The sequence below is a fragment of the Mytilus edulis genome, chromosome 3 (assembly GCF_963676685.1).
Source record: "Mytilus edulis chromosome 3, xbMytEdul2.2, whole genome shotgun sequence".
NCBI lineage: Eukaryota > Metazoa > Mollusca > Bivalvia > Mytilida > Mytilidae > Mytilus > Mytilus edulis.
Window position 1 is genome coordinate 93,407,980 of NC_092346.1, and position 11,299 is coordinate 93,419,278.

An 11,299-nucleotide genomic window follows, 5' to 3' on the forward strand; every position below is an offset into this window, starting at 1 on the left:
AATACAGATGTCACTAATTTGTCACGGATGTTTTTAGGTCTTCTGAAGGCCATGACTGGTGGTGAAGAAAATACTTTTTTTAGATTTAAATCATTTTCTATAATTTTCCAATGCTTCTGAACAATGGATGACACATTTTTAAAATCAGGATGGTAAGTGAGTACAAGGGGTGTTCTGTTAGCTGCTTTATTTTTATCTTTGTACTCAAGGAGTTCTTGACGACTAGTTTTGTTTGCTCTTTCGAAAGCGCTATCAATAATGTTGTTATTGTATCCTCGAACAACTAGATGTTTACGAAGTTGTCCAAGTCTAGCATTTTTCGTATTTTCAGTAGAGCATATTCTCTTGATTCGCAATGCCTGGCTGAATGGGATACCCCGGGAGCAGTGTTTAGGATGGCAACTTTTAGGAGAAAGGAATTGATGTTTGTCTGTTTGTTTGGTATGAAGGTCCGTTATAATGGTTCCGTTCTTGATGTAACTCGTAGTATCGAGGAAGTTTATTTTCTCCATAGATGATTCATATGTAAATTTTATTGAATGGTGGAAAGAGTTGCAGTGTTCTAGAAATTCATTAAGATGTTCTTGTGAATCTGTCCATTTGAAATCAATATCGTCAATGAATCGGAACCATGATAAGGGCTGATATGGAGCACTAGCCAAGAGGCGTTTTTCAAGTTGGCCCATAAATATGTTGGCATATGACGGGGCCATTTTTGTGCCCATACTAGTACCGTCTATCTGGAGATAGTGTTTTTCATTGAAAGAGAAGTTGTTATTCTCCAGTACTAGTTTCAGAAGTGTAACAAGGCACTCAGTAGGAGGATTTTTTTCACTACGAGTGTTCCATGCCTCTTCACAGGCTGCTATTCCTTCGTCTTGTGGAATGTTGGTATATAAAGAAGACACGTCCATGGATGCAAGTATAGTATTGCTTGGTAAAGGATTGAGGCTTTCCATTTTCTTGAGATAATCAGTTGTATCTTGAATGAATGATGGTAGTTCTTTCACATGAGGTCTTAGATGATGGTCTACAAATTCTGATATCTTTTCAGTTGGATGACTATTCGCTGACACAATTGGTCGACCTGGATTGCCCGTTTTATGTATTTTAGGCAACATATAGAATCGTCCGGCCTTTGCTTCGTTCTCAAGAGGTCGGAGATAATCAAAGGTGTCATTGTCTATATGCTTTTTGTCGAACATCTCTTGAAGGATGGTGTTGATCCTTCGAATAGTATTAAGCGTTGGATCTGTGGTTAATTGTTTATAAAAAATGGAGTTAGAAAGTTGTCGATTCCCCTCTGCTATATAATCTGTTTTATCCATGACAACCACAGCGCCCCCTTTGTCGGCAGGTTTTATTACAATATCCTCTTGATCTTTTAACGCTTTCAAAGCTATACTTTCTGACTTGGATAAATTATAATTTCTTGTATTTGTTATACAAGGATCAACACCATCCTTCAAGAGATGTTCGACAAAAAGCATATAGACAATGACACCTTTGATTATCTCCGACCTCTTGAGAACGAAGCAAAGGCCGGACGATTCTATATGTTGCCTAAAATACATAAAACGGGCAATCCAGGTCGACCAATTGTGTCAGCGAATAGTCATCCAACTGAAAAGATATCAGAATTTGTAGACCATCATCTAAGACCTCATGTGAAAGAACTACCATCATTCATTCAAGATACAACTGATTATCTCAAGAAAATGGAAAGCCTCAATCCTTTACCAAGCAATACTATACTTGCATCCATGGACGTGTCTTCTTTATATACCAACATTCCACAAGACGAAGGAATAGCAGCCTGTGAAGAGGCATGGAACACTCGTAGTGAAAAAAATCCTCCTACTGAGTGCCTTGTTACACTTCTGAAACTAGTACTGGAGAATAACAACTTCTCTTTCAATGAAAAACACTATCTCCAGATAGACGGTACTAGTATGGGCACAAAAATGGCCCCGTCATATGCCAACATATTTATGGGCCAACTTGAAAAACGCCTCTTGGCTAGTGCTCCATATCAGCCCTTATCATGGTTCCGATTCATTGACGATATTGATTTCAAATGGACAGATTCACAAGAACATCTTAATGAATTTCTAGAACACTGCAACTCTTTCCACCATTCAATAAAATTTACATATGAATCATCTATGGAGAAAATAAACTTCCTCGATACTACGAGTTACATCAAGAACGGAACCATTATAACGGACCTTCATACCAAACAAACAGACAAACATCAATTCCTTTCTCCTAAAAGTTGCCATCCTAAACACTGCTCCCGGGGTATCCCATTCAGCCAGGCATTGCGAATCAAGAGAATATGCTCTACTGAAAATACGAAAAATGCTAGACTTGGACAACTTCGTAAACATCTAGTTGTTCGAGGATACAATAACAACATTATTGATAGCGCTTTCGAAAGAGCAAACAAAACTAGTCGTCAAGAACTCCTTGAGTACAAAGATAAAAATAAAGCAGCTAACAGAACACCCCTTGTACTCACTTACCATCCTGATTTTAAAAATGTGTCATCCATTGTTCAGAAGCATTGGAAAATTATAGAAAATGATTTAAATCTAAAAAAAGTATTTTCTTCACCACCAGTCAAGGCCTTCAGAATACCTAAAAACATCCGTGACAAATTAGTGACATCTGTATTAACCAAGCAGCCTAATCCATCGCCCGGTTGCTACAAACAATGTGGTCGAAGGAATTGTTTGTGTTGTAAAGCTGCCAATACAAGCAGTTCTTTCATCAGCTCCGTTACTAAAAAAAATTATACCATCTACTCTAATTCCAACTGTAAAACGGAGAACTCAATTTATATATTAACATGTGACACTTGTGGCATTCAGTATGTGGGAGAAACAATGGACAAATTTAATATTCGGCTCAATAACCATCGTTCATCGTACAAAACCAACAAAAACTGTCCTCTCACAAGACATCTTCGTTCAACGAAACATCCTTTTGATAATGTCACTTTCCAAATTATAGAAGTCAACACCGAATGGGACACCACGGCGAGAAGGAGAAGAGAAAACTTTTGGATCCACCAACTCCACACTTTAGAACCTGATGGTCTTAACGAAAAAGACGAAAAAAGATACAGGAAAGATAAAGAATAATTTAAAACAAAGCATCGTCCTTTTTATCCCGTAATATTGGCCAATGGACGTTGCTAACTTCAACTACCAATTATGTATTTTTAAGGTAGCTAAATCCAAGTACAACATGTACATTGAGCTGCAAATTTTTTTTATTTTCAAAGCAGCTAAATGCAAGAGGTCATATACATTGAGCTGCAACATTTTCTTATTTTGAAGGCAGTTCAGTGCAACACAGACGTTGAGCTGCAAAAGTTTCTTATCATCTACATCCGATTTCACCTGGATAGATGCACGCTTGATAAAGCTAGTTGGTCTAGCGAAATATTGCGTTTATTTTCATCATTTTGTAAATATTTTAAACATTCTTATATTTACATACTAAATAGTGTGTTAAAATTACATTGTTAGGCAATCTATAATTTTATTTGTGTAATTGAATTAATCTCTGTACTGATTAATCCACACTCCCATAGATTTGTATGTCATGTGCTGCTATTTATAGGCACTTATATATATATATATATATATATATGAAATTTTTTTTCTCTTGTTCTACAGACAGTTTATAGTTAGTATGAATAGTGCATCTACATAATATGTTAGAAACTGTAAGCTTTGTAATATTTGTACTGTTTGTTCTTTGTGAGGGCCTCAAGGTAGATTAGCGAAAGCTAATTGAGTCACCCTCTTTAAATAAAGTCATTACTTACTTACTTACTTACTAGATCATATTTACATGAAAGAAGGACAACACCAAGTGATTAAAAAAATGTACATTGGTATTTATATTTGTGGAGAACAGTTGTCGTCAACTGATCTCTAAAGGTTTCATTTTTTTGACATGCTACCGTTTTTTTTTAGTGAGAGCTATTGTAGATCGTTTAACATGGATGTAACACTACTGATGTTGTGGTGGTTGTTACATACATATAAACGGTCCGCACGCCTCTGTACCATTTCTAGCTTATTTTTGTATTCTGTTGTGTGTGTATCCAATAAACTACAGGCATAATCAAGTTTTAGTCTCACTATGGATTGGTATGCACGGGATTGATATTGGTGTTAGATATTTTCAGGTTTCTCTTCGGGAAGCCCAGAGATCGATGTGTTTGCATTTGATATGATGTTGTCATAGTGATTGTTCCATCTTAAGTTTGACTGTAAGGTTATGGCGAGATATGTTGCTGTTGTTAAATTACTGGTTCTAAAATATGGTTATGCAAAATGTAATCGGGTTTGAATGGTTTCTTTTTCTGTGTGATGGTTAATGATTAAATACATGTGCGTTTTCCTCGATGGAAGGTCATGAGCCAATCAGCCTCCAATTTAGCTGCTGCGTTAAGATCGGTTTATATTTTTCAGTGTATAGTCTTGTTGACACGTTATGTCACGGTATATATAAAACAAAAAATCCTTTATATAAATTAAAAGAGTATGGGCCCACGGACAGTTTCTGGAGCACACCTGATGTAAATGGTACTGTGTTTGATGTTATTCCATCTATAGCCACTGCTTGTGTACGGTCTTGTAGGAAATCCTGAATCCATTTTAGAGTATTATCTTGAATGCCATAGTATTTAGCTTTGTATAGAGTAGACGTTTGTGGAGTACTTTATCGAAGGCTTTGGCAAAATCCATAATAATGAGGACTGTTTCTATATTCCCTTATGAAGTTTTTGTATAAATTGAATGAGTTGGGATTCGTATGATCTCGATTTTCGGAAACCATGTTGGAGGTCGTAGATTATGACATTTGCCTCCAAATAGTCCATGGTGATACTTGTCAATGGGCTCCACCAATGTACAACAAATACAAGAGAGTGAAATTGGTCTATAATTTTCAGTCTTGTATCGTTTTTTATTTCTGGCATTTTTGTGTATGGGCTTGGACCTTTCTTTATCAGGAATATTAGTCGGTGGTTCGTTAGTGAATACTGACTGAAATTGTTGATTAAGAATATCTGCCTTTTCAGTAGTGTCTTTTACAAGTTTGCCTTAATTTTTTATTCAGAGCCGCGATTCCTGTATTATCATATCTAGTGCTTTTGATATACTGAAATACCTTTTTTGGTTTTGTGTTTGTAGACTGATGTTGGCCCGGTTCATTGATGGGTAAAGCACAAATAATTTGTTTAGGCGATAGGTGCTAGTGTGTTAATTTTATTGATACTAGTTGGATTGTTTACTAAAATAAGATATAAAATTTTATATTTATGTGTTGGCTTGTCTATGGCTTGGTGTGCGTTGTGATTTGATATTATGTCTAGTAAAAGTTGATGTTGTTTAGCATCTGGTTTGCCTACGATGAATGCAGGTATTGACCAGTCTAAGAGTCTAAAATTAAAGCCCCCTCCTAACCATATATTTGTGGTTGTTGTATTATCTAGTCTTTAAAGGAGGTGCTAAGTTGTTTTAAAGATGTACCTTTAGCTGATTGGGGTCTTTAGTAGCTACCAACAAAATGTATTTTTGTGCCAGAGATGTTTATTTCTGCCCATACAATCTCGAAATCTGTTTTTAGTTCTACAATTTCAGACCTAATAAACTCTTTGGTGATAGCTATTAAAACACCACCATGGCTTTAATTTTTGTTGTTTGTTGGTCTATCATTTCTGTATACATTGTACAAGTTGCTAGGAAAAAAGTTAGTTGATGGTATTGACTTGTCTAGCCATGTTTCTGTACCTATGATAATGGCTGACCAGTTTACATGAATTGATTATTTCTTAGTCTCGAATTATATCACCATCTTTATGGTTTTCTGTGCGAGTCGTTCGAATTCCCTTACTACGTGTGTGAAGCTATTGAACCAATGGTTCCATGTGGTTAAGTCGAAGCCATTCCGTAGGAAATTTTGCGGAAATTATCATGAGTTGATGAATATTATGATATTCATGTGTAACAGATGAACCTGTACTCTTACTTCGATTGTCACACCAGCAGATGAAACATCTTCGAATTTATAAATGAGTAACTTGTCGCATGTCAATCAGCAGATTTTAACATTCCTTTAACATCACGACATGTGCAATATGTTGAGTATTTGTTTAGAATCCTGTATGGGGTTGACAATTACCCTTCCGGTGCACCTGAGATCACACATAGTTTTTGGTGGGGTTCGTGTTGTTTATTCTTTAGTTTTCTATGTTGTTTCATGTGTGCCCTATTGCTGGGTCTTCCAAGTGTTCCACGAAACCTCTTTCTAAATTTTTAACATCAATTTTATCAGCAATCAACGCCGGGCTCTTATTATAGTTTTTGGTGGGGTTCGTGTTGTTTCTTCTTTTGTTTTCTATGTCGTGTCATGTGTACTTTTGTTAGTCTGTTTGTCTTTTTCATTTTTATCCATGGCGTTGTCAATTTATTTTCGATTTATGAGTTTGACTGTCCCTCTGGTGTCTTCCGTCCCTCCATAAGTTGACTTCTTATGACCAATATGCATTCAAGGTAAGCAAGCTTTATATTGTTTCATCATGTTTTCAGGTAATGTATATATTTACAAAAATACAACAACAAAAGGGGTAATTTGAATAAACATTATAATAGTCCAGTCGATTTGTGAAATAATTGCTCAGATTGTGGTAAAAGCATAAAATTTTGCAGAGTGTAAGTTGAGGTCTTTACTAACATTTATAGCTATGGACCCAATTCAGAAAATCAAAATGGCGGCTCTTGGTGGCCATTTTGAAATCATGTCCAAAAAATTAATAAAAATTATTATTAAAAATATGAAAAATATATTACATTACCAATTTTGATAAACTTTCGTATATCTTATGATGTTATATTTGTTATTCTCGTGGGATTTTGTCTGATGCTTGGTCCGTTTCTGTGTGTGTTACATTTTAGTGTTGTGTCATTGTTCTCCTCTTATATTTAATGCGTTTCCCTCGGTTTTAGTTTGTTACCCCGATTTTGTTTTTTGTCCATGGATTTATGAGTTTTGAACAGCAGTATACTACTGTTGCCTTTATTTATGACAAAGAATATCAACTGAGGGCTATTGAAGTATTAGGTGGCAATCTTAAAAGGTGGCCCTTTTGGAAACGTAAATTTCAAATATATCAGTACTCGTTATCCTTAATTGTTTTTTGAATTAATACTAAGTTTTATATGCATTTACAACTAGTTTTTCTTATAATTTTTTATATGACTGTTGCTATTCATATAGGATATATTCACCAAGTGCTCAAATAAGGCATGCATATGTTAACAAATAAATGTATTTAAAAAATACGCGTAAATTCTTTTAATTGCAGTTTAGCATGTAGGGCTTAGTTACTTTTTTACCACCAAACAATGCGTATATACAATATAACTTATGACCACTGTATGTTGAAAAGAAATAATACATATTTATTAAGTCAATGTAGCTGAAAAAATAATAAATAGACTGGAAAGAATTCCGTAACGCCAAGAGATGACACATGAGGATTTACAATGCCAATGAAATACAAAAAGAGCAAACATAGATATTTGAGCTGGTAATCAGTCATTTTTGTAAGCATACACTGTTCCAAGTGGATGAAGGCCATGTAATGGGAGAAACACTCCAGAATCACAAGGCAAAAGGTACTTATCATGTCAAAGCAAATCTTAAGATTAAAACATATTTTGTCAGGAAAAAAGTCTAAGATGAGTCACGGATTGAAAATACCAGTAAAATAACCTGCCATGGTTGTGATGAATTAACAAGAACAATATGACTGCAGGATTATTTTCGTTCATTGTGATGAGGTATCTGACTATCATCATTAAGCCTCGACAATTATGATCGACAATAGAGTATGTGACTGTCACTTGAACTACTAGCCATTGTTCTTTTAGCAAGAATCAGTGCTGGAGATTAATATTTCAGGAGCAGATATCATGCTAAATGTTTGTTAAAACTGCACGACAGGGCAATTATACAGAATTCGAGACACAGAACAAAAAAAGTCAAGAATCTGTTATCCATTGAATGGGGCTGCCAAATTGATAGAAAACAGTGACGGCTCACACTCTGGAACAGATATTGTTTTAATATTTGAAATTGATGATATTGGTAAATTGTACAGTAAACGGTCTTAGTAAATATGAGTTGTCATGGAAGGAATGATTAATACAACACTTCTGAAAAATTGAATACTAGCTGACATAGATAATATGCAAGCACACATGAAAGGTTGCGTCTTTCTCCAGATTCTTAACGAATATGTTGGGGAAGTTCTGAAACAGGCGATGTCTTTTAGTCGTGGTGATGAAGGCCTCTTCATAGTCAAACTAAATAGAATAGTTTTAGGAGTTAAGCTTGTTACTATAAAAAGGTTTAAGGAACATTCAATGTAGGCTTTCCAAATGAATCAGTTCCACAATCTTTAAAACATCTTACTTTCTATCTGAGGACTGATAAGTTACAGTTGTATCCTGTCAACGACGAGTTGCGCAATTGAACTATTAAAGCTGAGAAATGGTAACTCTTGTCTGCCACTCAACGATATTTCTGGACTTGATTTTTGGCCATTCTTACTAAGGAATCTTATGTCTGTTGAACTGATTCGTGTCAACAGCTGTTATTGAGTGTCCCTGTAGAGTTATTCTTAGTATCAAGCAGATATATTTTGCCTGATATGGCTATTGTGATACCATCATTTTTACCCTTTTATTATTAGGTCTGTTTCAGAGCTTCACGAGTACATTTGTTAAAAATCAAGAGCACTAATTTATCTTGCTTGTATGCTTATATATGTCCTATGGCAGCTACATTCCAATTTTGTTAACTGCGTTGTATCAGTTCTTCTTTCCATGATAACTCCAAGATCTTCCAGGCGTGATCTGCAAGCTTGGAGATTGGCACAATACTTCTTCCAGACCGTGTGCCATCAATGTATTTCATTATTTAGGAAAGCACTCCAAGGATAAAAGATTCCTGGCTTTCTTTCTGTGTCTTTTATTCTGCCTATTTGCTATGTTGTCAAGTTTTATCAATCATCAAGCATGATATTAGTGATTTGACATTTCCAGCTCTTACTTTGGCTAAGGGAATATGTCTTGTAGTACACGTGCACAGTCATGCCCTATTTTTGTCGATTTGAAAATGTCAATTTATCATGGAGATCTTCAGATACATCACCACAGAAAAAATACATTGCAGTCATTGTTCTTTTTGATCCAGTTCCACTTTACAGTGTCTGGTTACTTATTGTTTCCTTTCAATTGGCAACTTACCTTCAACATCAGAAGTATGTTTTCCCTTTTGCTGATGAAATATTTTGAGGTCTGAAAATTTGTTTTACATGATTTGTGCCATTTTGCCTTGTGATTCTGGAGTGCTTCTGCAGTTTCATAGCCCTCATTTAACTGTTTCGAAAACCAATTCAAGACCCAACATCTTCGTATGCTTGCATCAAAAGAGTGATTGCCAGCTCAAATGTCTATGACTGTTCTGTTTGTATCTGCTTGGCATTGCAAACCCTTACATGTCCTCTCTTGCCGTTTCACACATATCTTCGAGTCTAATTGCCCACTATGTTTTTCTTATATCTAGTTCCAGTGTTTTCGAAATCTACAATTTTGATCTTTTCCAAAAACAAAACTTTCGGTCATCAATTATATAATATATACTTAATTTCTGTTTTAAAAAGTTACTTAGGCAAGTAGCAGAAATTTTGATACTGATATCTTAATTTTGTAAACATGTGCATGCCTTATCTGACCTCTTTGTGAATATCCAATATAAATTAGTAAAAAAAAGTATGAATGCAAACAGTGAATTAATAAGATTAGCGAATAATTATATATTGGAAATTCATGTTTTCAAAATGGCCATCATTCAAGATGGCTACCAAAAAATCAATATATATGAAGTCCTCAGATGACTGTCCTTGTCAATTGTGATGAATATACCATATGGCTATATAATAATTTCCTGCAGCAAGCGCTTAACTTATAAGTCAACGTGAACACGGTTACTAAGGAAATGCAAATGTGTAAAGGCAGTATTAAGTTTTTCTACTCTATGTTGATGTGGAGGACAATGTGATAGAATATAATAAACAGAGTGTGGTTTGACAAAACATGTACATGTACATTTCATTTATTGTTAGATATTTTTAACGTCAATTGAGAACATTTGAGCAGTTGATGTTCTTATAACATTACTTGTATGATATAAAATTCATTATGTCTGCAATCAAGGTTTTTGAAAGTTGTTTCAAATGAACAATATCAACAAAACCAATTATCCAGTAATCAGCCAACTATTATAAACGACAGGTATACAAATATTTTCTTGCTTTATTTCTACGTATAGAATAAAATTCTCCTGTCATTCTATGTCGAACAAGCGGTTGCACGAATATTGCTTTCAGAGTTATAGTTCATTTTATGATCCTCTTCGTGTCCGCGCTCTAATGCGTTTGTACACAAGGCAGAAGAATAACTTGGGGGAGGATGAAGGCTATCTTTTTGTCCTGTTTCTATAGCTCAAACAAATGAATTTGTATATATCTTCCACAATGCATTTTTTCTTTATTATATCGAATAATGACTACATATTTTGGCTTAAAAAAAATCAAGATGGCCGCCATTCAATATGGGTAATATTTCCAAAACTTCTGTTATACAAGACAATTGGATTCAGCACTGTTATTCTATCAACCAGATTTCATGTCAATATCTTCTCCAATATCATTTTCATGATTTTCTATTATTAATCTATTGAGATCAAACGATCGCCGTTTAAATGGCCGCTTCTTCCGCCAATTTCGATTTTAAGATTGGGTCCATAGCTTAAAATGTTGTCCATGACATATACTACTACTATGCCAAATTTCATGCTTTTACCACAATCTGAGCAATTTTGTAAAAAATCTGCACAAATCGACTGGACTATAAGCCGAGAAAAGACGGGCATGATATGTTAACATGAAATATCTACTACCTAAATCCATCAATTGGGAACACACCTTCAAAATACTGGTGGATTCAATCGAGGATTATACCAGGCAATGGGTTAAACGCGGCAAAGAAGATGTAGATACTCTTTCCGAATGGATTAAGGCTGTGAGGTCGTTAAAACAAATCAGAATTAAGAAACTGCATGGGTCTATCAATACCCATGCTACGACAATCTTTAAAGACCCACATGTGGCAAAACACTTGTCCTACCTCCATGACGACTATGATGTTGT

The 11,299-nt window shown here is 35.0% G+C and overlaps 2 protein-coding genes across 2 annotated transcripts in view; one reads left to right on the top strand and one right to left on the bottom strand.

Annotated features, from left to right (window-relative positions):
- LOC139515508 (uncharacterized) overlaps positions 1–1,490 on the bottom strand; it is a 1,729-nt gene extending 239 nt beyond the window's left edge. Inside the window, exon 1 of the mRNA XM_071305083.1 lies at positions 734–1,490. Within this exon, the coding sequence (XP_071161184.1) occupies positions 734–1,490 (757 nt within the window). The remainder of the gene's footprint in view (positions 1–733) is intronic.
- A 66-nt stretch (positions 1,491–1,556) lies between these two features.
- Positions 1,557–4,024, top strand: LOC139515509 (uncharacterized). The gene is made up of 2 exons (XM_071305084.1): positions 1,557–2,121; positions 3,990–4,024. The coding sequence occupies exons 1-2, from the start codon at positions 1,557–1,559 to the stop codon at positions 4,022–4,024; spliced, it is 600 nt and encodes a 199-aa protein (XP_071161185.1).
- The last annotated feature ends 7,275 nt before the right edge of the window (positions 4,025–11,299 follow it).

Excerpts from the sequence above, each read along its gene's own strand:
- LOC139515509 (XM_071305084.1), top strand. The coding sequence starts at position 1,557 with ATGTTGCCTAAAATACATAAAACGGGCAATCCAGGTCGACCAATTGTG. Across the intron at positions 2,122-3,989 it reads TAATGAATTTCTAGAACACT|TGAGAGCTATTGTAGATCGT; the intron begins GCAACTCTTTCC and ends GTTTTTTTTTAG.